Source organism: Azolla caroliniana, unplaced genomic scaffold, assembly GCF_043228905.1.
Source record: "Azolla caroliniana isolate FFs.n. ecotype wild unplaced genomic scaffold, voAzoCaro1.0.p SCAF_8, whole genome shotgun sequence".
NCBI lineage: Eukaryota > Viridiplantae > Streptophyta > Polypodiopsida > Salviniales > Salviniaceae > Azolla > Azolla caroliniana.
Window position 1 is genome coordinate 19,056,294 of NW_028230443.1, and position 26,152 is coordinate 19,082,445.

General features: G+C 38.9%; 3 protein-coding genes across 3 annotated transcripts; 1 reads left to right on the top strand and 2 right to left on the bottom strand.

The window, feature by feature from the left end:
- Positions 1 to 1,611: 1,611 nt before the first annotated feature.
- LOC147861252 (dynein axonemal assembly factor 10-like) lies at positions 1,612 to 8,748 on the bottom strand. The gene is made up of 16 exons (XM_087323831.1): positions 8,611 to 8,748; positions 7,020 to 7,071; positions 6,528 to 6,569; positions 6,369 to 6,419; positions 6,053 to 6,102; positions 5,920 to 5,960; positions 5,662 to 5,751; positions 5,541 to 5,581; positions 4,539 to 4,599; positions 4,316 to 4,354; positions 4,085 to 4,161; positions 3,159 to 3,236; positions 3,012 to 3,068; positions 2,771 to 2,923; positions 2,132 to 2,199; positions 1,612 to 2,054 (listed from the first exon to the last, which is right to left on the bottom strand). The coding sequence occupies exons 1-16, from the start codon at positions 8,697 to 8,699 to the stop codon at positions 1,967 to 1,969; spliced, it is 1,077 nt and encodes a 358-aa protein (XP_087179957.1). The 5' UTR covers positions 8,700 to 8,748; the 3' UTR covers positions 1,612 to 1,966.
- Positions 8,749 to 9,985: 1,237 nt separating this feature from the next.
- LOC147861253 (uncharacterized) lies at positions 9,986 to 11,783 on the top strand. The gene is made up of 2 exons (XM_087323355.1): positions 9,986 to 10,101; positions 10,184 to 11,783. Exons 1-2 carry the CDS (start codon positions 9,986 to 9,988, stop codon positions 11,781 to 11,783), a joined length of 1,716 nt encoding a protein of 571 aa, XP_087179481.1.
- An 11,129-nt stretch (positions 11,784 to 22,912) lies between these two features.
- On the bottom strand, positions 22,913 to 24,281 carry LOC147861254 (uncharacterized). Its single transcript, XM_087323901.1, has one exon. It carries the CDS (start codon positions 24,239 to 24,241, stop codon positions 22,913 to 22,915), a length of 1,329 nt encoding a protein of 442 aa, XP_087180027.1. The 5' UTR covers positions 24,242 to 24,281.
- Between the last annotated feature and the right edge of the window lie 1,871 nt (positions 24,282 to 26,152).

Genomic DNA, 26,152 nt, shown 5'->3' on the forward strand with positions numbered 1-26,152 from the left:
CATGGTATAAATCAATATATTCTGATTCAATTTTCGAAAACCTTTATGCATGCGGTACCCCTTTTTGTGAAACGACCTAGTTTGTGCTTTTTTTTTACGAACAGTTCTTAAAATGTGACATATTACTTGTTTCAAATGACCCGGTGTTAAGGCCAGATTAGTAGCTAAGGGCTTCCAACAAGAATATGGTGTCGACTTCGACGAGATCTTTTCACATGTGGTGAAAATGACAACTCTTGGATTTCTACTCGGCGTAGTGGCAGCAGAGGACTAGGAGCTAATCCAGCTAGATGTAAAAACATCCTTACTCCATGGCGATCTAGAGGAGGAAATTTATATGGAGCAGCCAGGAACATCTAGTTTGCTGACTCAAGAAGAGTCTATACGGCCTAAAGCAGGCACCAAGACAGTGGTACAAGAAGTTCGACAACTTCATCCAATCAGTCGGCTTCTCAAAGAGCGATGAGGACCACTATCTCTTCACCAAAACAACTCGAGATGGGTCTCCCATCTTCCTCATCATCTAAGTGGACTACATGCTACCCTCCAGTCGACATGACGGGCAACTCGCAGAACTTGTTCAGCAATTGCGGTTCAAGTTTGCATGAAGAACCTCGGTCCGGCAAGACACATTCTCGGGATGAAGATAAGTCGGACTCGAAATTGACGACAATTGTTTCTGTCTCAAACCGACTATATTGGATGTGTCTTAGAACGTTTCAACATGCAATAGGCCAAATCTTACCCAAGATATTTAAAGGGAAATGTCATCAAGATATTTTCTTTGACGGTTATCATAATTCTCAAATTGTCAATAAAGTTAACCGGTTAAGCCAAGAATCAAACCCTCAATCTCCATGTCGTAACCAAGGCTCATAGCCAATGCATCTTAACACATCATGTATTTATCATGTGGTTATGATAAACTTCTAGAGCATACATGCATATTTTCATAAATATTATTTGTGGATATTTTCAAAATATTCTTTTACTACATATAGTTCTTAAGAACATGCATAAATATGATTGTTCATCTTGTCAATCCCAATAAGGTAAGAAACATGAGTTGCAGAATCATACTTACAATTCATTCATTCTCTCTCAATATCTTGTCTCTTGTCTTCTTTCTACTCCGATCTAATTGTCCGTGATAGTGAACCTCAAGGTTATGACTTAAGGCATTCATGATTATATTGAGAAATTGTTTAAAGGTATCTAATAGAAAATCGAAGTCCTGAATGAGTGTTGCCTATTGTGCCATATGACCCTTGAGGTTCTCGCTCTCACATAATACTTCAAAGACTATTGATTTGTAGTTATCCGAGAGTGATTTACATATCATTAGTATCTCCCTATTTCCTTGTGCATTCTAAATCTTAGGTAATTTTGTTCATGAATATTGTACTGATATTGAGTTGATGAAACTTACTCTCAAGTGAATCAGGTAAGTTAGATGACAGAGATTGATACTCATATTCTTAAAAATCACATGATGGACGCAACTTCTTACATGTAAATCTTACTAAATCAGAAACATATGATGTCATGATCACCAGGGAGTGAAGAACTGTAATATTTTGTAGTCCTAACACATGTAGCTGTAAAGTCATGAGAGGTGGTAAGCATATTCATGCATTGTATGTATTTATAATGGATAAAGGGGCTGTTTTCCCCTACAAGTTGATCTCAAGTCACGATCAACACCAACCACAGGGCATTAATCCATTGTTTGCTATTTGTCCAGGGTTCTTGATATCTAAAAATAAATTACAAGGTTCCCTTGTAATTTAAAAACAATATTCAAGGTTCCCTTGTAATTTAAAAACAATATTCAAGGTTCCCTTGCTCATGTAAAATACTTCTTGTATTACAAAACAATATTCTAAGCTTAAGGTTGTTGTCAGTAAAAGTATTATCAATTTTACATTTCTCTCTATATATATATTGCATATAATCTATGACGAGACTACAGCTTATGTAACTTTGTCACAATTACAACTCGAACACATTGATCAAACGACCCCATGACAGCCAATCCTTCTTTATCTGGACTCCTGAAACATCCAAACATTGCTAGTTATGTTAAGGATCTAACAAGTTTGGTAGTGCATATATATGAAATATAGTATACCAATCAAAGCAGTTGATAGGTTGGGTAGACATTACTGAAGATGATAATGGTTTCACCTTCCCTACAACCTGCACCAAAAATAATATGGAAAGCAGCTTGATTGTTATCGTTGTTAAGACAATGATAATAACATTTACAAAACTCCACAGGCTAACATTGGCGTTCACATAACAATGATAATATCTTTACACAGAAGTGTTCATGTTAACATCGATGTCCAGTCAAATATGAGAGTAGAAACAAGCCAGCATTTCACATCATTTTCAAATGAAATGGAAAAAACACAACATGCACGGTCTTAGTCTATATGCAGTAAGGAGAATGTCTTTTTCTTTCTTGAGTCAATAACAGGGAGCTCACAGCTTGGATACCAATCAGAGCACTATTTTTGTACACCCTCAGAGCTATCCACATAGAGAATCATATTCTGTGCATTCTACGGTTTTCCTATGTGTTTTGCAGTAATGCGGAGGAAATGATAACAAAAAGTTAGCTCTAAACCAGATCCTTTTTTATTATAAAAGGTTTTGTATATTATGTACAATATAGACATCAAAAAGATGCAATTCAGGCTCACTTACAGGAAAGAAAGATGACAGGAAATAGTACACAAATTCAGCTTATCTATAACATACATACCCCATAAGCTTTTCCCTCCATATCCTTTAGAGAACGTTGTTCTGGGTAATTATATTTGTAAAGAGACAAAGATCCATCTCCCCCAAGCACAGCAAAAACCTCACGGTTCTGTGGCAAATGCTTGACTCCCCATATGGTAGAGCCATGTGACATCTAAAATCATATATGGACATTTGTCAATGGATCATTGAAACAAAGAAAAGAATTGTGTGAAAAAAAATCATCTAATGGCAGTAAGAACCTTTTCTGTAAGACAAGCAAAACCTGTCTCTGGGTGTTGTGTCCTTAGATCAAATACCTGAAATGTTCACATATTGGAAAGTGCTTCAAAGTCAAGAAAAGTGTATTCGCATAGTTACAATACTTCAAAACAAGGAATGTCTTTTACATGGAATTTTGATTCCAATGTGGTTGCAACACATTTGTTCATCTTGATATCTTTCCTGTCAAACTGAATGCTGCAAACCTGGATAAGAAATCATTTAAGAGATTGCTACATCAAATTTTATATTCATCTTAACGATATTCAAAAAGTTTGGAAAGTATTCCATTGACTATAAAGATAATACAAAAAGCAACAAAACAGACAATTACAATCAATATCAGAGCATATACCTTAGCATCAGTATTTGAATGAGATTAGGGAACTATTTTTGCCTTGCACTTGAAAAGGAATTTAAAATTATACCCATATTGAGAATCCCTAGATTTGATATGGGCCCGACAGTCAGGACCCAGAAATGGCTGTGCATAAGAAACAATGTAGGTTGTATATCTCCATGTAATGTAGCAAATAATAAAATCTTTTCTTTCCTTGCAACCCTGGCAGCATCCCACTGACTCATTAGTCTCTAGAGAGTGAATCAACTCACACCATATAGTGACCGATATATCTGATGTCGGCTGGATCTCATCACCAGAGTATCAGCTTCTCTAGATACAGCATTAAGGTGATTCTGGAAATGTACTAAAAATAATCTCTATTTGCTGATTCACCAAATCATCAAGCAAGGTGTCCAACATGCCAGGGTAATATCATGAGGATGTCATCACATAAACAACGTCCAACAGAGGTTAAGATTCCCATCATAAGACGAACACAAATGTCAATTCTATGCCACAGCAGGAGTATCCCTCCCCAAGAAAAGCCAAAACTGAGTAGTGGGCTGACTGCACACCAAACAATCGGAGCATGGGGACAGAGCCACAGATAATGTGTGCACCACTCACAAAGCACCTAAGGGCTCACCAATCTCAACTTACTAAAATAATTACTTGTTAACTACTGGCTTAAAGAATTGCAATAGTGCTCACCCCATTACTCGTACTTGTTTCCCATCTGACTTTGCACATTTTCAAGTCAAATAACTTTATGTCTCCATTATCATAGCCTGAAAATGGGTGAAAGAATGAATTTCCTTTCATTTCATTATTTTAAAAATTACAATTGGTAGATGTGCTAGTTCATGTTAAATCATTTTTCATCAGATAACATCTGAACTCAGGATAAGCACAAGGTCCCACTCTAAAGATAGATATGATCACCTGCTAGCACACACCGCTCTTCATCATTGTATGAATTTCCTATTTTCATAAAGAAAGTCATACACATATGGGGTCATTAACTCATTAAAAATTTTGAATTAAGTCTATACAAAATGTAGTAGTGCATATTTCACAATGCTCCTAGATATGATCCACCTTGGACTAGCCCAAAGTAAGATTTCCTCCTAATAATCAAACAAAACGCCAAAAACAATGAGGTTACCAAAAGATACTGCCCAACAGTCTCTCGCAGTATCTTGAGATTCCGGTTCAAATGCAACAACCTGGCAATTACAAGATAACATCAAATTTCAAGACTATATTTACATCAAGTAAAGAAAGAAAAGAATATTTAGTAGTAAGCAATGAAGTGTAATAAGACAGATTATGTGATTTCATCCTTCAAATGCTATCTCTATTCATCACTAACATAAAGTGTAAAGTCGGCACCTAGAATGCAAAGACTAAAGGGAGGCCATTTTGTTCAATGAAGCTCCCAATTCAAGAACAGAAAAAAATCATCTTGATTCAAATGCTTCTAAGCCGGTTGACTGGATGGTAGATAGTGGAGCTAAAATCACAGATGTAGCGGAAGTATTGGTTCCAATCCCTGTAGCAAATCATATGATCAACTGCAAAATGACTATCGACTCTGACAGTCAAAGTGCCATATTGTATCCTAATGTAGAAACTTCTTAATACAATTTGTATGGTAACAAGTTACACAGTATTACGTCCTATTTGATGTTGAAATGTTGAAAGGAGTTCATCAAAATAAAAAAATAACCATTTATACAAATGACTTTCAAATCCTTGGGCTACAAATCAATATCTTGTTGTAACATTATCAGAGTCAATAAAGTGAATAAAAATTTCAAATTAGTATGATGGCAAAACTCTATCCCTCTAGATCCTTTACAACTCGCCTGCAAATAAACGCCTTTCATTGCACTTGACCACTCATCCTAGAAGATTAAAGCATTAGTCTATTCCTTTTTCTTTTTTGTCGTGGTATCAATTTGGTATTGGTCAAGGCTATAAGAAGCATCAAGGTAGGGAAAGCCATTGCTATATTCAACCTCTTCTTCCATTCAAGAGTGTCACAGTTTCAGAGCTACTAAGTGTGCAGCATAGAGAAGAGCTAGGATTCATAAATAATCGAGTATTCTATGTTTCATTATACACCACTGAAGAACTTGTTTACTTAATCATAGAGCACACTTACAGGATCCTCCTTTTGACGTTGGTCCCATATGCAAACCCTTCCTACAACAAAGGTTGTGTTAGATTACTCAATAGATCAAATATTAATTTTAAAATGTAAAAGAAAATATGCATTAAATTACCATCCCTTCCACCAGTGACAATTTCTGGGGCACCATAACCAATTCCCAATCCACCACATCCATCAATTGCATTGATAATGCTTTCATGCGCTGTGGGACAGCAAATTCAAAATAAATTTCCATTCTATATGTATAGATACCAAGATATAGAAGTCTTTACGTCTACACTACATAGTCATAGCAATTGCAAATCCATCAATGCTTACTGAGCAACGCATTCAATGTCCAAACATATAAAGTCCAGAAAGAAGAAAAAACCTTTTGCTTCAAAAATAGGAATGCTGAGTTTTTCCAAATCCCTGACCAAACATGAAGCTTGAACTTAGTATTCGTGTGATTTGAAATGAATGATTACAAGCATTTGAAAAAAATGAAGTTCTTATTGTGTTACCAAACATGTAGATTGCCTTTAAAATCTCCTGTTGCCAGTTGCCTATCAATCTAGCATACAAGAATCAAATATAGAAATCAATCTAGCTCTCTATAACTCTAGGCTCATATATTATTCTAAATGATTACACGATAGCTTTCTGAAAATGGCATAGCTTGACACAACAATGATATTGTGCCAGATCAAAGAATGACTATGTTAGATATGATACAAATATATCAATATGCACACTGTGAAATCCATATCCTGTCAGCCTCAGACAATAATAACGGACCTTTGTGACCTTTTGTGAATGTGAGATAGACATTCTAATTACCAGGCTTGATGCACCAAAGGTTCCACACTTGAAGCTAATTGATTTCTCTGCCTGCCAAAAGAAGCAAACAAAGAATTTCAAGAGCCTTTCTACAAAAGCCTGAAAAAAGTCTTAGGAAACGGTAAACATATGATTTTAAACCAGACAGGATTCAAGTACCTCAGCAACCTTGTTCAAATCTGAACCATTCAGTTCAAAGACCTGGAAAAGATCATCCTTCAGAATTGTGAAAGTAGCATGAAATGCAGTCCAACCAAAAATAGTAAATTGATTTTTAACTAAAACATCACTTTCTGTGCCCTGATAGTTAGCAAGATATGATAGCTGATAATGACTCGAATAGTCACGAGGAAAATAGTACTTCAAACAATTGCCCTTTGCGATATGTTTGAGTTTTATATATTAACAGCAGATGAAGTCCATAAGAATTGTCATGCAGCCTAATTCTGAAAGTAAGTATCAAATAGTACATATATATACGTCTGATGATGACTAGGCGGCTGAGATGTCAAATGTACAAAATAGTTTTACTATGGACGTCAATAAAAGAGATATGTTTATGACAAAAATAAATGAAGAATAAACATATCATTCATATAGAGCAAAAATAAACATCACATAAAAAAGCAAAAAGTTAATAAGGGCTAAAACCTGTATAGTTCCGGTTGTTCTTGCTGTTGAACCAAGGAGCACAAACCTTGCACTGCAAATGAGACAAATGAATTCAATTTAATCTCAATTAAATAGACTCATGAAGACATCTGTAGACTGACATAGTTGTCTGTGTTCAGAAACAGGCATTATTCGCTGTGGCTGGAAAATATTCTAGACATTATGCAATAGTCAGATAGGTGCTTTTAACATTTGGACAACTGAACCTCCCCACAATTATTGTTACAATACCTAGATAACTGAGGCCTCTTGCTTTAATGATGTCAAAGCTGCCAATTACCTTTTACAACTATAATCCCACCTTCCAATTATTTTGCTTCATGATATGTATCACTTAAGAGATTTTTGTAATTATTTAGTGGTTGTCATGTACATGCTGTAGAATTCAGCACAATACATGGAATGTATGGATACTACAAATCGATTTGTTGTAAAAATATTTAAAGAAATTCTTATGACCACAAAAGCAAGATATTCTCTTGATGATACCCACAACAAGAGTAGGAATGTGGAAAATATCTGGGTCAAACACCTTCTTGAATCTCTAACTAGACGTGTGACTTATCTAAATCCACACAATTCATTGGGAAGGTCTATAAATCTAATTTAGCTTTGTTTTTGCCATAATGGAAGCAAAACATCATCGGCCATAAAAAAAAGCAATCCATGAATGAGATGAACTGAAACCGCAATGAAGCAGGATGAAATATAACATAACATATTGCGATGCAATGAAATATACTATAGTCTATAATGTAATGTGACGAAATCAAATGGAATGACATGAGATGAAATCAAATGAATCAATAGACTCGGTTATCTTATCTTTGTACACTACTACAGAATGGATTGCTTTTGGCATAACTAAAGAGGCACATACCAGCATGGCATTTAGGCGAACTGAAGAAAGCCAGAAATCCCTAAAAGTGCCATTTTGGGGAGGTACAGGATATATCAGCATATGCACAATTTTGGCACTCATGAAAAAAAATCCAAAAATTTTAGCACTTGTGCCAGACATATCAGGATTTCTGGAGGTCTAATTCCAAATTAAGTAGAAATTTCGCAATAAGGAATGTTAGCAAAGCCTAGAAATATGCTTTCGTATAGTTCTCACAATAGTTTCCGCAACAAGACGTTGGGATGCAGCAAATCGCTTGGCAAATGGAATGTCATGGAATGTCTTATGACATGAAATGTGATGGAACGTCTTATGACATGACATGTGATGGCACGTCTTATGACATGAAATGTGATGGCATTGAATGTAAGGGAAATGAGAGGCATGGAGTGTAGTGGAAGGCAGTGTGAGATGGAAAGGAATGGAATGTGATGTGATGTGATGACAGGAAATAGAATAGAATGGCATGCAATGGAACGTGATGATACAAAATGGGAATGCAATGGAATGCAATGGAATGCAATGGAATGCAATGGAATGCAATGGAATGCAATGGAATGCAATGGAATGCAATGGAATGCAATGGAATGCAATGACACGAAATGGAAATGCAAGGGAATGCGAAGAAATCAAATGAAATCATATGAAAAAGGGAATGGAAAGGAGAACCTGCTGGGGACCCAGAGGGTGTCGTAGATGGTGGTGGTGAGAGACTTGCTGATATGCGCAAGAATCTGAGGCCTGTTTTTTGCATCCATGTAAACCTAAACCGCAGAGAGACAGAGAACAGAGAAACAGAGAACAGGAGACCGAGCCAAGAAAATGGAGTGAGCGTTTTCTGTGTAGTTTTTACTCACACACAAACAAAAACAGAACAAAATGAAAGAAGAAGGTTTTTTTTTTTTCCTTTGACCTTATTGGTCTTGGTCATGGTCATGGTCATGGCTAGGGTCATGGACATGGTTAGCAATGGGCCCGGTTTCGGCTTAAACCGAACCGAACCGTTAAACCATGGTTTAAAAGTTTATAAGTTCCAAAATAATTAAATGGTTTGGTTTGGTTTTAATTAAGGGAAAAGTACCAGGATACCCCTGGAAGTTTGTCTATTTACCAGAATGCCCCTGAAAGTTCTAAATTTACCAAACTACCCCTATGTCTAAAAAAATACACTCTATAAAGTAAATATACACTCAAATGTACAAGCCATATTTACCAAACTACCCTTCAAACAGAAAATTCTTTACTTAGTGATTATTTGGGTAGTTTTCTCTCCCTTCTTGTTCATCATCAATCGTCTTCATAAGGTCAGTACTCTCTCTCTCTCTCTCTCTCTCTCTCTCTCTCTCTCTCTCTCTCTCTCTCTCTCTGTTTGTGTTTATATGTAGTCATTTTTAGATCTTCTCAGGCGAGGTTCATAACCAATTGTCTGTGGTGAGAAGCTATGTATAGCTAGATCAACATAAGAATCTAAGTACTCATCTAACCATTTGAAATCACCTTATGCAAGAGCCCGTTGAAGATAAGGGATAAATAGCTGTGCATATCCATGTGTAGAAAGAACCACTTCTTCCATAGCTTGGCAAAGCCATGGAATACTCAAATATCCACCTTCATCGGTTGACTTCAATCTCTCCAACTACTGACAGAGATTGTATCTCTAACATGTGATTCTCTTCTTTGGGTAGACTTTCAAACAAAATCAATGAAGTCCAAGATATTGTATCTCTAACATGTAGTTTATCGAAAACCTAGCTCTCTCGATTGAGCCACATTTTGCATAAGTATCAACCAAAGTGGTAGCCAATGAGATATCATTATATAGGAAACCTCTCGAATCACATTCTACATGTACATGAAGACTTGTTCTCATGTCTCTTAACCTTATACAAGCCTTGAGCAAAGCAACAAAAGTATTTTCATTTGGATGTGAAGAAGAAACATCAACGTTTCTCATTGTTTTGTATTAGATCCAATGCTTTCTTCTTCTTCCTCTTCTTGTTCTCTCTGTCTCTCTCTAATTTTGATGTTTGATGTCTCTCATAGAATGGCTTTGGTGGAGGGAAGGCAGTTTGACTCTTTGAAGGAGCTTCGACAAGCTGTGAGAGATGATGCAATTGGCTCTCATGTTGAGCTAAGAGTGATCAAGACGGATAAAACAAGGTTCACATGAATTTTGCACTCATATGCTTTTACACTCGCTTGACTTTTAATCTTAAATTTGTGCTCACATGACTTTTGCTAGATTAACTATTGCATGCAAAAATTCTGGATGTCGATGGAGGTTGCATGCATCTTGTATTGAAGGAGGTCCAAAATGCCAGATCAAGAAGAATAGGGAAGAACATAAATGTGGTGGCACTCAACACTTAGGGAACAAAGAAGTAAGCTCAAAATGGTTGGCTGAAACAACATTGGAGAAGTTTAAAGATCATCCTACATACACACCAAAGGAACTAATTGGTGATGTGCGTCGTGAAAAAGGCGTCACTATCTCTTACAGGGTAGCTTGGAAAGCAAAAGAAAGTGCACATGCTCAAATCCATGGGGATCATGTATTTGCATATCAAAATCTTCGAAATTATTGCCAAAACATTTTAGAAGCTAATCCTGGTAGTGTGGCACATGTTCAAGAAACAATTGAAGGCCGCTTTCTTCGCATATTCATTGCGTACAATGCAAGCATAAATGGTTTCATGCATTGTAGACCAATAATTGGTCTAGATGGAACTCATTTGAAAGGAAAATATCTAGGAATCCTTCTCACGGCTACTTCCATCGATGCACAAGGTGCTTTGTTTCCGATTGCATTTGGTGTAGTAATAGCAGAGAATGATGATAATTGGTGTTGGTTTCTTCAAAGTTTGAAGGATGTTCTTCGACATACAGATCCACTAACGTTTATTTCAGATAGACAAAAGGGTTTAGTGGATGGTGTTATGTTGGTGTTTGGCAATGATACATCACATGGATATTGCATGCGCCATCTATCAGACAATTTCAGAAAAGCTTTTAAAAGCACTCAACTAATGGGGATGTTGTGGAAAGCTGCAAATGCAACTAATACTCAAGACTTTGATGTTATCATTGGAGAAATTCACACTTTAAATAGTAATGCAGCTAAATGGCTAATGAGCACCGCCGACCCCTCACATTGGGCTACATGTAAGTTTTCAGGGAAAAGGTTTGGACACTTGACATCTAACATTGCCGAGTCCCTAAATGCATGGTTGTTAGAAGCTAGAGCTATGCCTATTCTAGGGATGATGGATTTGATACGCCAGAAGATAATGTCATGGTTTTATGAAAGGAGGGTTAATGGAGAAACCTCTAAAGCACGTATTGGATTGGTTAATGGAGAGATAACACATAATGCATTGGTTGGATATGCAGAGAAATTCATTAGAGAATCCATACAACGTGGAAGACTATACCGTATTTTGCCATCTACTAATGATGTTTTTGAGATCCATACTCCGAAACATGTTAGGATTGTTTATGTGGATAAGAAGATATGTACTTGTGGACAATGGCAGGATATGGGGTTACCTTGTGCACATGCATCGGCTGCTATTTTGTTTCGAAAAGAAAGAGTTCAATCTTTTGCACACAAGGCATATTTGTTGCAATCATATTGTGATACTTACAAGGAGCCAATATTTCCTGTTGTTACGCATGATAATTTTGTTGGAGGCATGTTACCACCAGCCACACGAAGACCTCCGGAACGTCCAAAAACCAAACGTATACGCACAATAGAAGAAGGCACAACTAAGAAAGAGCATCGTTGTGGAAGGTGCCGTGGGAAAGGACACAATGCTCGCAGTTGTAGGGCCCCAATTTAGTGTTGATTGTGCATCATTAGATATTTTGTTGAGTCGATAGATATATTTGATTTTTTGGATATTTTGGAATTACATTTTTTGAATTGGATTGGTAAATTTTGGAATTACATGTATTTGATGTTCTTGTGTATAAGTAAGAGATGGACAGGTAAGGAATTCGTTGTAACTAGTTTCGTATGGAAAGGAATGGAAGAAGTTTGTCCAAAATTAGTAGTAAGAATCATTACAATGATTTGTTATAAGAAAAAATTTTGTTCTTTGTGCTTTTGCTACTTATCCTTATGTGTGTCTGATGCTAGTAGTCGTTGTTCTTATATGAGAGAAATATAGTAGTAACTATGTGGAAACTATTGTTCTTTCGTGCAGAATGTTATTGTATGGAAAAAAGGAAGAAATTCGTCTAATATATATGCAGAATCTTTGTTGTTTCACTCTTCATGATTGTTGTTTGACAAAAGTAGGCAGATGCATCATGCAGAGGACACCGTCTAACTCTAGTTTTTACCCATGAATATTTGGAGGAAATATCTGGAATATTTGGAACTATGGGTGTATGATTGCAATGGCACCCTAGTTCTTCTTCTTGTAGATTCAAAGAGCATAGAGAACGAATTGGTTCACTAACTCTATAATCTCTAATGATCACTAGTTATTGCAAAATCTACAACATTTTTCGTCTATGGATTCAATATTGCAATGCAAAATTGGCATTTCTCTCTATATATCCAGATGGGGTGTGTGAAACATTTATATGTAATTGCTTACAGTAGAAACCAAATCCTAATTGCTATTTTCCCACAGATTCAGATGAATAATGCAATTTTACAGCAAAATCTGTGGAACGCAATTCAAATAGATTATTCAAACCTTCAAAAATCTTAATTCTGAACCCTTTATCCTGAGAGTTAACATTATGTGAAATCACAAAATTTGTTTTCTTACACAAAGTTTGTCTTTCCTTCTGTTTGTTTCCTTCTTTCTCAGTCTCAAACTTTATGTTACATATTTACTGTGAGTTGTTCGCAACAAATTTGCCTTAAGGTTGCAAACACATTGCATCCTTTTTTGCAACTTCTATCAAATTCTGGTTCCTTTTTTGAGCAATCACAGGGGAATATTATGAAGTTTGAACATTTTGGGTGAATACACCCATAATCCCTTGAAAACCTAGTTCCTTTCTCCCATAGATCCTGGGTGAATATATCAAGTTTGGTCTACAGATACACAAATTACAACCAGAAGTTTTTATTTTCATGATCCGAAGGGAGTACATGGAACATTTTTGGGAAAAAAAATCTTAAATCTTATCCCTTGGATTAAATTATTTTTGGTCCATGACTACAGATTTCTATTTACAAGCTATTTTTGTTTCCTAGAGTATTTTTGGGAGATTCTGCAGCCATATAGAATTGTGGATCATGATGAGAAGAATAGGAGGCTTTGCTAATGACATTCAAAATGTGAGTATCTCCTCCTACATATGGGAGCTTCCCATCCATTGGCCGAGACATGATCTTTCCACCGAAGCTACACATTAACTTGATTTGATCATTGGTCGAAGCCTTAATCCGAGTAAAATCAGGATCCACCCCACCGATAGAGTTTATCCGAGTGGAAGACAGGTCCGAATCAGAAAGGTAATCCAAAGTCGATACTTTGGATAGATCACCATGTTGCTTCCCCTTACTGCGGCATGATGGTTCTGATGCGTAGGGTCTAAGGGATACCCCATTTGATGGCCGTATCTTCGTGCTCGTGGTGATGATCAAAGGAATTAGAGCTAGGGTTAAAGCTTCCCTCAGAAAGACGATGTGGTGGCCACGATGTTTTTTGGCTATCCTTACCACAATTTTCTTCTTCTCCGATGCAATAATATCCTGCACCGCCATGGATACGAAGCTTCGAAAAGGTCGATGGAGATGTCTAGGTTAGCAGAGAGCTGCTGTCGTGTGAAGAGATGGTAAATTGGGGGAGGAAATTCCTAATGATGATGGTGGTGGTGGTGGTGATGAGGCAGATGTCAAAGAGGAAGATGAGTATGGTGAAGATGATGATGAGGACGATGGATATGGTTCGAGGGGGATATGATGGGGATGTGGAGGGTTTGAGGGGGATATGATTTATGAGCCAAATTTACCAAACTAGCCCTATGGTAAAAAAGTCTAGGTTTAAGGGTAGTTTGGTAAATATGGCTTGTACATTTGAGTGTATATTTACTTTATAGAATGTATTTTTTTGGATATAGGGGTAGTTTGGTAAATTTAGAACTTTCAGGGGTATTCTGGTAAATAGACAAACTTCCAGGGGTATCCTGGTACTTTTCCCTTTAATTAATAATAAACGGTTCGGTTTCAATTCGGTTTGGTTTTGAAACTAGGGTTTATAGGTTTATAGGTTTTTGGGCTATCTTTTTTTATCCATTAAATGTTAATGGTTTAATTAATGTTTTTCATTGGTTTAATTCACTTAACTTAATTGTTTATTTAATCTAATGGCTCAATTAATCTTATTTATTTATTTATTTATTTTAATATAAATGCTTATTTAATTTTGTGTATTTTTATTTAATTAATTTTTTAATTAGCTTGGCTTAAATGTGGTTAGGTTTAAACTTTTTATTAAATGGTTCGGTTTGGTTTTAACTTTTCCCTAAACGGTTTGGTTTAAATGGTTTAGTTTACCTTTTTCTTAAATGGTTTGGTTTAAATGTTCGAATGTTCATAAACGGTTTGGTTTGGTTTGGTTTCATGGTACCGAAACCAAAACCGAACCGGACCCATTGCTAGACATGGTCATGGCTAGGGTCATGGACATGGACAGGGAACATGGTCATGGTCATTGTTATGGAGATGGTCAATGCTAGAGTCATGGCCAGGGCCGTGGACATGGTCATGGCCAAGGTCATGGGCATGGACATGGATGGTCATGCCCACGGACATGATCAATGTCATGGTCAAGGCTTGGGTCATGGTCATGGACTTGGCTTTGGCCTTGGCCCCAATTACGTTATGGCCATGAGTCATGACCCCTCTTCCATAGTTGTTCAAAAACGCGTATTCTACTACGTTTAGAATACTCTAAAGTATGCTACACGTATTCTACGTTTTAGAACTCCCATTTTTCAATTTTTCACGTGTTCTATGTAACAAGCTTTTAAAAAAATTTAAGTTTTTATTTATTTATTTATTTAAAAATAACTTTAAATTTTACAAAGTGTTTTAATGTATTTTACATGTATTCTACACATTATTCTAAGTATTTAACGTACATATTGTATTCTAAGTACTTTTTCTAAAAAAAGCTAGAATACTTAGCATACATATTCTCTATGTGTTGTATGTTAAGGGCCTCTTCCACTCTTGACTTTAATTCGCCTGAGTATTGAGGTGAAATAACACAAAAAAACAGAAGATATATCAAGATATCGAAATGAAAACTTGGGTACATAAACAACAAAGAAAATGAATAGATTGTGTCGTATACTTGAGGTCCTAAGGAACTGGATTAGATTTACCTCGGCCTAAATGTCCAGACTCCAAGAGTGGACCTAGAAAAGACATTGCTTTTGGGGTTTGCCAATACAATTTCTTCAAATGATTCGTAGATAATAATAAAAGTATTTCTTGAATTTTAATGAGAATATTCTCAGTTCCTACAAGAATGTTGCATTCTTCATAATCCAACTTGGAAACTGGTTGTTACACAATCATGAAAAACCATTACCTTTCTTCCCATTTTGTCCATGACACAAACATTTGCCTAAGCAACCAAAACTTCCATAGCATAACAAGTTGACATCAAATGCACTATGTAGCTAAAATGATTATAACTCATTATAGAAGGTCATTGATATCAAGGGGGTAATGAGTCAACTCACCCTTTTGTTATTAGACTTAGGCTCATCTTATAGAATAACTGTAAAGAATGACTCTTTACTAAATACTTTCAAAAAAGAAAATTGTTAGGGGCAAACGTTGTTGGTGGATGTTATCTTTCTTAATGCATGTGAGTTCCCTATTGGCTATACAAAGAGGACGAGCTAACCCCCTCATTACGACAACTTTAGACATTGTTGAGAACTGTATTGGTGAGGCAAAGCTCTCATCATTCGGATTCTATTGATCAATACTTATGAGGTATAACATAATCTATTCATCACAACTTATGGTAGTCTCTTCTCCTTCGTTCAAGGGTGGTCAATGTGGTTACACACGCTTAAAACCATTATTTTCTTAATATCATTAGTATTTGATTCGCAAAATAGCTAATGTTATGACAATTGTTTAAATGGTATCATGTCAATTTTGATTTTAAGTTTTCTTGTCAATATTTAATCAATTGTTTATCAATCATTAATTGCGGAAAGTTGGTAGGTGTGTGCATATGCGGAAGCGTATGAGAACCTGTTTGCTTACTTCGGTAAACAACACAGAAAGGGAGAAAGGCAGAAACTTACACAGAAATGGGCTTTAATGGAAAGCTTTATTACGTTCTCTCTCTCTCACTCACTCAGAGACTTGATACAATGTGTTTCATTCTCCTTTACAACGTTAGGTTATTGTTTATATACTAAGCCCTAACTATGTGGACGAGTTCACACTCAGACGGATACAAGTTGGAAGGAGTCGGCCTTTTATGTGAACAAACTCTCCCTTAAAAGGACTACTCTTTCTTGCGTATACAAATGTTTGGGGTTATCTCCCTGTAAGTCTAGATTACAAGATTATCCTAAATTTACATTACAAGTCAGTTGGCATGTGGTCGAGTCGGCAAAGGTATAGTAAGTGTAGATATAGTTGTTCTGATTAGGTCTTACCTATTGTCCCTCATTCGGTTTTCTTCTACTCAGTCACTTGTCGTAGTCCCATCTTCGTCCTTAGAGCTCCGAAGCGTAGATCTAGATGTGGCTTCATTAGGCAATCAGCGATGTTCACCTCTGTGTCGATTTTCCGGACTTTGAGCTTCTTCTTGGTTATGAGCTCCTGGATGTGATGATACCGCACCTCAATGTGCTTCGTCTTTGCGTGGTAGACGGGATTGTTGATGAGGTGTATTGCGCTCTGTTAATCGCAATGGATGGTTGGCGATAGCCGGTTGTTTTTTCTTGTTTCCGAGAAGTCAGTAGACAATCAGTGCAACCAGATCGCTTCCTTTGTTGCTTCTGATGCCGCTATATACTCGGCTTTTGTGGTAGACAGAGTCGTGCATTCTTGAAGTTTCGACCTCCATGATATTGCACCACCACCATAGGTGAAGATGTAGCCTGATGTCAATTTCCGATTATCTGTATTTCCAGCATAGTCGGAATCGGTGTAGCCTTCAACTTCAGTCAAGCACTGGGAGGCCGTCAAGCACATCGTTAGTTGTGTATCTTCGGTCCCTCTCAGGTACCTGAAGATGTGCTTGACGGCCTCCCAATGCTTCCGTCCTGGGTTTGACATGTATCGGCTAACCACCCCTACTGCATAGGCTAGGTCGAGTTGGGTCGCCACCATTGCGTACATGATACTTCCTACGGTCGATGCATAGGGCATCTTTCCATTAAGCTCTCCATCCTTGTCCGTTGAAGGAGAGTCTCTATCCGATAGTCGGATCGACGTCGGAAGTGGTGTTGGTGCTAGCTTCGCATTCTCCATATTGAAGCGCTTCAGCACCTTCCAGATATAGTCGAACCGAGAGAGTCAGAGAGTCTTGGTTGTTCAATTTCGCTCGATCCTCATGCCCAATATGTGTTGGGCTTGTCCAAGTTCCTTCATTGCGAACTTGTCGTGAAGGCTCCGCTTCAGTTTTCCAATCTCTACTTAATTGCTTCCTGCAATCAGCATGTCGTCGACATATAGGATCAGATAGATCCTGGACTCGTCGGCCAGTTGTCGACCATACATACATGGGTCAGAGTCAGTTTTGGGGTATCCAAGTTGCCTGATGTAGGAATCAAACTTCTGGTACCACATCCTCGACGCTTGTTTCAAGCCATATAGGCTTTTCTTTAGTCGACATACGAGGTGACTATCGTCCCCCCTCGCCGAGAAGCCTGCCGGTTGAGACATATATATGTCTTCTTCCAGATCTCCGTGTAGAAATGTCGTCTTTACATCCAGCTGCTCTAGCTCTAGGTCTTCTGTCGCCACAACTCCTAGTAAGAGTCGAAGGGTGGTCATCTTGACTACTGGTGAGAATATCTCATCGTAGTCAACCCCGTATTCTTGTTTGAATCCCTTCGCGACGAGCCAAGCTTTGTACTTGGGTTTTTCTGATTCGGATACATATTTGTATCGGAAAACCCATTTGCAGGGTAGCGACTTCCTTCTAGCTGGTAGTTCAACCACCTCCCATGTCTGATTCTTGTGAATCTGGTCCATTTCAGATTTCATGGCTTGTAGCCATGTGTCGGCGTCCGTTGCAGCCATAGCTTCTTCATAAGTGCTTGGTTCACCTACATCGGTGTAGTTGACATAGTCAAGGCCCGGTTGAAAAAACTCTGTTGGCCTTCGAGCTTGTCCAGATCTCCTAGGTGCCAAGATAAGTGGTTCGGATTCTTCGATCGACTCGGTTGGGCGATCGGTATTTGTTGAACCATTTGTGTCAGGAGTCTTGTTAGGTGACCCGCCCCCAAGTTAGTATTTCGGTGGTTTCACATTGTCCTCCCCTAAGAACTTTGTCGACTCGGTTCTGTTTCCTACTTGCATCTTGTTGACTTTGCCTGCTTTGACTCTTGTCGAATCGGCTATGTGGTTGATGGCTTTGTCTTCGAGTTCAACTAATGGACTTCCTACCGATTTGGAGTCGGCAGGTATGTTGTCGGCTTCTTCGAGTTCAACTGTTTGTTGAATCTCTGAGTTGGCCCGATGGGTCGGTCCTTCTACGACGTCTCTGTCATCACCTTTTTACTAATTGTTTTTAGCTAGTTCCACAGAGAGAAGATAGAGTCTTCATTGAATACTACGTCACTGCTCCGGATCAATTTCCGGTTCTCAGGGTCTCATAGCCTGTAGCCAAATTCCCCATTGGTTCCATAACCGAGAAATATGCATTTCGTTGCATGGGGTGCCAATTTTGTCCTTTTATCCCTGGGGATGAACGCTTAGGCTTCGCATTTTAATATACGGAGCCTATCGTAGGTCGGTTGTTTGCCTGACCATAGTGCATGTGGCACTTCGAGCCTAATTGCTCTTGACAGCGCTAGATTTATCAGGTATACTACCGTCTACAATGCTTCTGCCTAGAATTCCAACTTCAGTCCAGCTTGCTCAAGCATTGTCGTCACCCTTTCCTGGATCGTTCTGTTGATCTATTCTACCACTCCATTTTGCATGGGTGTGTAGGGAACGATTTTTTGATGTCGAATCCCTTTGTTGGACAGGTAGTGTTTGATGGCTCTGGAGGTGTACTCACCTCTATTATCGGATCTAAGTGTCTTCATTATGTGTCCCCACCTGTTCTCCACTTCAAATATCCACCGCGTGAAGACCTCGAGCGCTTCGTCTTTGGACTTGATCGAGTAGGCCCAGACCTTCCGTGTACAGTCATCTACAAAGGTGATGAAGTACCAAGAGACTCCTTGTGATCGCTCTGGCATGGGCCCACATATATCTGTGTGCACGAGCTCTAGGGGCTGTTGTGCCATCTCGTAGTGGAGAGTGTGTGGACTTCAGGTCTGTTTCCCATATCGACAATGCTCACAGAAGTCCATCTTTGGTTGGAGTTTCAGGATGTAGGCTACTGTCATCAACCAATCAAGTCCGGCTTGAGACATGTGACCGAGTTGGCCATGCCATAAGTTTGGGTCGGTCTTTTCAGCTAAGTTCACGGCCCCTTCTGGATTGATCGCCATTCATGGGTACAAGTTGTTGTACTTGTGCCCGCCTCCTATCTTCAGGTTTCCTCGGCTCATCATCCATACTGACTCACTTAGAGTCGTTTTGTACCCGTCTTCGGCTACCATGCCGATGGAGACCAGACTTTAGTTTAGGTCAAGTACATGCCGAACTCGGTGCACGGTTATTGTGTTGCCATTTGGCAATCGAATGGGAACCTCTCCGATCCCTACAATTCCGCACTCTTGCCCGTTGCTTAGACGGATTGTGTCGTTGGCGTCAACTGAATAGTCTGAAAACCATTCAATGTTGGGGATCACATGTAATGCGGCACCGGAATCCAGTAGCCACGTGTGTGCATCCTGTGTACTGTAGAGGATTTCTCCGATCACTGAATGCTCTAAGGAGAGAACTTCTCCTGATCGGGAGTCGCCAACGTTGATTTGGCTGCCGACTAGAGAGTGGTCCGCGTCGGGTCGTCATCGATTCCGCTCAGATCGCCGACCACTCTCTTTCCTCTTGATTGACCAACAGTCGAAAACATTGTGGCCAGCTTTTCTGCAATGTGTGCAAAATTCGCCGGATCATCCCGTTCTCGACTTCGACCGTTGTCGATCTCCCCTTTTTTTTGATCAGTTGGTATTCCGACTAGTTTTGTCAGCTTGTTCTCTCGTACGACTTTGTCAGTTGAACGACTCGGTTGAGTGATGGGCTTCTGCCGATTCATCGATGGTCAGTCCCATCGATTTTCTCCGAATGTCCTCAGTGAGGACTTGGCTGATAGTCTGATCCAAATTTAGGATCGGTCGATTATTGGCGTGTGTCATGCAGAATACCTCCCAACTTGCCGGCAAGCTCGATAAGAGGGCAAGGGCTTTCACTTCTTCTTCGAAGTTGATCCCTTCTTAGGAGAGTTCTGACAACATCCAACTGAAGGTGTTGATGTGGGAGGTAGTCGAATCGGTTTCTCTCATCTTTATGTTGAAAAGTTGTTTGATCAAAATCAGTTTCGAAGATGAGGACTTCTTCTCGGTGTCAGTTTGATGATTAGTTGCAGAAGAAGATTCATGAGGGGAGAGAGAGGGAGGGAGAGAGGGAGGGAGAAGTAAAAAACAGGGAATATGTATTTTTCCCTTTTCAAACGTGTTTGTTTTCAAACGTTGAATGCTTCCACGAACACGAATATTACGTTCTATGACTACAATGGTAGAGAGATTAAATGTTAGGTTCTCAAGAAATACCTCTTTGACACATTGGTATGGGTTTTAAATTCCATGGGTCTACTTGGAAAGAGTTTGAAAATGTCCAAAATCGCTTAATTTTGATGTTTCTTCAAATATATGGAGTTTCCCAATCTCTATGTCTCATTGTGGTCGTCATTTGAGATAATCACTGGACTTCATACCCATCTTAACTGCACATATTTACTAGTTTCTAGATGTTCATACCAAATTCATGTTGATGGAATGTGGTTTCAGCCTCTCACAAACATGGTTGCAACACAAGAAGTTGTGCTAATAAGAGAAATAGCTGACCAAGTAAGAGGACACTATTGAAAAAAACAGATAAATGCATTCTGATCTATGAGGGAGCCGGTGTATAACGAGCAAATAAATAGAGCGGCCCATTAACATATCTTCATAAAGCCATATCGTCCAATAGGGAAGTCTTCGAAGCAATTTAAGTTTGCACATAAACTTGAAAACCAGATTTGAACTCTTGAACTCCAAATGCACGAGTTCCAAGCATAACCTAGAATATGTTCGACACATCGAATTCTTTGTAAATTCTTTGTAAAGCTGTATATATTCATTGCAATACCAAACTCTTCATAAACTAAAATAAGTCCAATGCACCAAAACTCTCCAAGGGTATATGTCGATGGACACAAGTATAGCTATGATAAATGGCCACAACTGATATCGTAAGTGAAGCCGAAACTTCTTTCAATTACTGCTTGCTTTCTTTTTCCGAATCATCTCCACACTTCTCACTTCACTATTGAAGATGACACAGAACAAGCTGATGATGCTCTAGATGGAGGCATGTTGAAACTGGCGCTTTTCTCTATCGGCATTTTAAACTTATCTTTCTTAAGTGTTCTACCTGTTTGCATTTATAAAAACCACCATTCAGAAAAGTAGAGAATTTTCCGTTTCAAGTCAGTAATGAAAACCAGCAGATAAGGACTGCATTTCACAAGTTTCATAACATGAATTCTTTTTTTCCAGATAGACAGCCATTCCATTCTCCAAGTTCCATAGCATGACAATTATAAACCAAAAATGAAATAGCCACATGCAAATATTTGACAGCACGAGATGCCAAATCGTCAATACATGGTGACAAAAGAGCATGTGTTTTCTTCTGTTGATACCAAACACAGATCTACGCACATTTATTATATATACAACATGTCTACTCAGTTTTGGGTGTCATTATCATGAATGCTGCAAAGTAGAGCATGCTCATCAATAAGGCCACACGAAACAAATTAAAAAGGCACTCGGGAGAAACTCAATACTTACCAACACAACCAAGTATACTCAGATGTATAGTCGCATTAAAAGGAAAAGAATCATTTGATTCCAATAAAGATTCGGGGTGCAACTATTGCAAATTGCAGGAAGAGAAGGGAATAGCAGTATATCATAGTGTTTGGAATCAATCTTACAGTTGCGGCGACACAATCTTACATCCCCGTGGCACAAGACTCTATGATGACTCTACAGACTATTGGTCACCACCATTGATTTGCATTTACTCATTTGCTGCATCATTTCTCAAAAGAGAGCTTCCATTACCATGGAAAAAAAAGGCAAAAATCTACTATAATGAATGACCTTGTGTGGATTATTCGTTGTTCATCTTCCACATAATCATGAGGAACTAGACCCTCTCTATTTTGCAGCTGGCCCCAGCCATAAACACGAGATGTGGAGACCCATGATATTGTAACAGATATACAAAAAGATAACAATGAGATTGTCTGTATCAACATTTATACAAATGGGTAACTTAAGATCATATCTAGAGTGAAGTTATGCTGCATCAGCATCAAACCTCCTACCACATGTTGTAATAGAAGAAGCCTTACCAAGATAGATAGGTTGAGTTCAATAGCATAGCTTTGCCAGTACTAAAATTCAACTAGATACACAACATGTGTCACAATCATAGGTGATGCATGAAAGATATCATCAAGCACTGAACAAGACTTTTAAGGCCTGTGACTCCAAAAACCAGGACTTTACAACAAGCTGGCACGGTAATAAAACTTTATTTGAGCACCTAGAAAGGTCCATACCTCTGTCATTGAGCTCCATATTCCTTCTCTTCGATGGTTTGGGCAAGTATTTGTTCAGCTCTCCTTTTCTTCTCATCTTTGTCATCGATCTTAACTTGATTCTTCCGCGATTTCTTCCTCTCTTTTGTTCTAAGACTGAGGCTAGCTGCAGTACCTTTCTCTTTAGCCTTTCCTCCAAAGTCCCATGTCATGAGAATCGGCATTCTATCTTTAGAATCAGGAAGAAGGAATCTTCGCGACGATGACGACGATGATAACAATGGTTCGGATACTCCACCCATTTTCTCATGGACATCGTGGCGAGCGGCTTCCAAGGCGGGTGTGAAAGTGTCCAAAGCCGAAGGAAGAGCCACGGGCATTTGGGTCTTCTTTGTCTCAGTCTGATTTACAGATCCAAAGGGCAACTCTGGTACCGATATCTTGATGGTATCAGACATTACAGGTGTCGCCAAAAAGGGGTTTTCTGTAGTGACTGGACCGGGCCTTCTATTGTTTTTCGCTTTGCTCGTACCATCGAGAACCTCACTCTTCGAAGTTATGTTAGCTTCTTGCTGTTGCTGTGGAGGAAGAACAGAAGCAGTAGCCGCGGAAGCTCCGAAAGAAGGAGGAGGCATCGCTACCATCTCCGCAGAGCTTGAACCGAACGCTTTCTCTGCACTGCTATTATTGCACAGACGAAGATGGAGAGAGACTAAAGATCTCTCTGCTTTCCTTCTCTGCCGAGCTTGCTCGAGCTTATCAAGCTTTGGGTCTTTCTTCCTCTCATTCCACACAGGAGTAGACTTATATGTGTGAATATCAGGGAACGCAGGAAGCCATGGCGGGATGTGAGGTTCTGGAACCTTCTCTCCAAGCTGGGCAAAGGTGGGTGTACCTTCTCTCCTCTTACAAACAGGAAAATGCGGCACGGGTTTACAGAAAGGTATTTCCTCACCATATTCCACATACCTGTGCAGCTCTGCAAGGGTTACAGATTTCGAGATCGCCATGGAAGCTTGGCTCTCCGTGGTTCCGCCGCCTCCGATGTCTTCCAAAGCAGAGATCACATCGATGGCGTTGCTCTGGGACCTTCCAGACAGGCTCGCGTAGAATTGGGAAGCTTTCCCGACGTCGCACAGGTATCTCGTGGCGATGTCGGCCAGGGTCTCGAGGGCGGAGAGGTGGATGGAGTGGAAGCCTGCGGATTCGCAGAGCTGGGCGACAGCGGTCTTGGCGACAGAGCGGGGGAATTCATCGCCATCAGTGATGGGGTTGGGCGAGGCCTTGCTCTGATTAGGGCGGGGGAGATGGCGATGGCGATGGCTCTGTTCCTCTCTGCTACTACTCATCACCATAGCTGCTCTGCTTCTTCTTCTTCTTCTTCGTCTGTTTCTGCGTCTTCTTTTTCTTCTTCTTCTTCTCTAGACTGTATGTATATGTAATATAGTATAAAGCATACGTGCATTCGCGTAAGCAAAACACCCTCAACGAATGCTAAATACCATACTTTTGGATTAACTATTTATTATGAGGTAAATAAGCCGAAAAAAAACATTAAAAAAATGGGAGAAAAAAAAAAACACAAGAATGTTTTAATAACATTCGCATTCGTTTTCCAACGTAGGAAAACGAATGTTATGGTAGACGAACACGAATTTTACGTACTAACACAAATATTGCAATTGCCCAAAATACCCTTTTCAATAATCTCCGGAAATACCCTTCTCCAAATTTCCCAAAATACCCTTCTCCAATATTTTGGCCGGGTTTAGGGTTTAGGGCTTGCAGTTTCGAGTTTGGGTTTAGTGTTTACTATTTAGAGATTAGGGCTTCAGGCTTAGGGCTTAGGGCTTATAGTTTATTGTTTACGGTTAATGATTTAGTGTTTAGTGTTTAGGGTTAAGGTTTACGGTTTACGGTTTACGGTTTAGAATAATACCCTTCTCAAATATTTTGCCCAAAATGCACTTCTCCAATCAACCGACCATAATACATGTCCTTCCTCTTTCCGCTCTATTCCACTCCTCACCCGTTTCCATTTCCTATTTTCCGATCCGAATGAGCCACCCCCCATGCGTTTTGTAGCTTCCTTACATGTAATTGTTGGTTGTTGTCCCAACCTGCCCACTAGCCCATTGAGGGTCCCTTCCATCATTTTTAGAATCGTTCCCTAGCTTTTCTAAATATGAAGTTGTCGGTTTCGTTTGGCACGTTCCGAGATTTGGAGAATGTGCCCAGATGATATTAGATTATGCGCAACACCTATAAGGACGTTTTAACACACAAATCTGTAGAAAAAGGATGTCCGAAAATACCTTTTCCTGTTTACACAAATGGCCTCAGCCCGTGCATTTCTCCGAGGTTCCGTTTAAGGGTTGTGGTATCAACATGTGTATTTGGAATCTACGTGTCGATGTTTGCAAGTTGGCATTCACATAATTTTACTCAAGCTATTTCGTGTAAATTGGTAAACTAAATATACCTCATTTTTTTGTATAACTACCTTGTGTTTGTGTCTACATGGAAAGAGTTGGAGATGCACAACATGGAACTTCCTTGAACGTGAGACGCAAACGTGGATTGCCCACTTCATGTTGTTCAAAAACCCAACATTTTCCATTGAGGTCATGATCATTGAGATAGTATTAACACATTCAAAAGCAAATATGTATTATTTTCAAGAGCTTGGGCGATTTATTTGATTTGTTAAAGAATATTAATTGTTTGCTTTGTAAGTTTCTTTAAGCCTACTCTTGGTCTAAAGGCATCGAACAACGATTGTGCCAAAACATTTTCCGACATGTGTTTTCAACATTTTCCATTATACTTTTTCAACAACATTATAGAGAATAGCCAAAACATTGCCATTATTTTTAAAAACATGTTTGTAATGTGAGGTCTTAAGGATATCTACCTACATTGATTATTTACAAGAAAAAGGGGTCATTCATCAAAACTTCCCTTGGAACAAGGTAAAGCACTAAATCAACGTACTTCAACATAATCACTTCAACTCTTTTGACTAGCCAAGACATCACCGTACCCATAAGAGTAAGTTAGATTGGTCTAACAATGGGATTGATGGAAGCATGTAATCAAAATTTCATCGACAACACTAGTAGCTTTAGCATAGTTGAACCTCTAAATTTTTGTGTACCAAATTACAGAGTCATAAAGGAACAACTTAAGCATGTTGATGCAAATCAATTCTCTTATGTACAAGTTGAACTAATTGCTACCTGACCCTTTGTGGATCCTAACTCTAT

Coding starts and splice junctions, on each gene's coding strand:
- LOC147861252 (XM_087323831.1), bottom strand. CDS start 8,699: ATGGATGCAAAAAACAGGCCTCAGATTCTTGCGCATATCAGCAAGTCT. Junction 6,570..7,019: donor GAACAACCGGAACTATACAG/GTTTTAGCCCTT, acceptor GATCTTTTCCAG/GTCTTTGAACTGAATGGTTC. Junction 5,752..5,919: donor TCCTATTTTTGAAGCAAAAG/GTTTTTTCTTCT, acceptor GCTGTCCCACAG/CGCATGAAAGCATTATCAAT.
- LOC147861253 (XM_087323355.1), top strand. CDS start 9,986: ATGGCTTTGGTGGAGGGAAGGCAGTTTGACTCTTTGAAGGAGCTTCGA. Junction 10,102..10,183: donor ATCAAGACGGATAAAACAAG/GTTCACATGAAT, acceptor GACTTTTGCTAG/ATTAACTATTGCATGCAAAA.
- LOC147861254 (XM_087323901.1), bottom strand. CDS start 24,241: ATGGTGATGAGTAGTAGCAGAGAGGAACAGAGCCATCGCCATCGCCAT.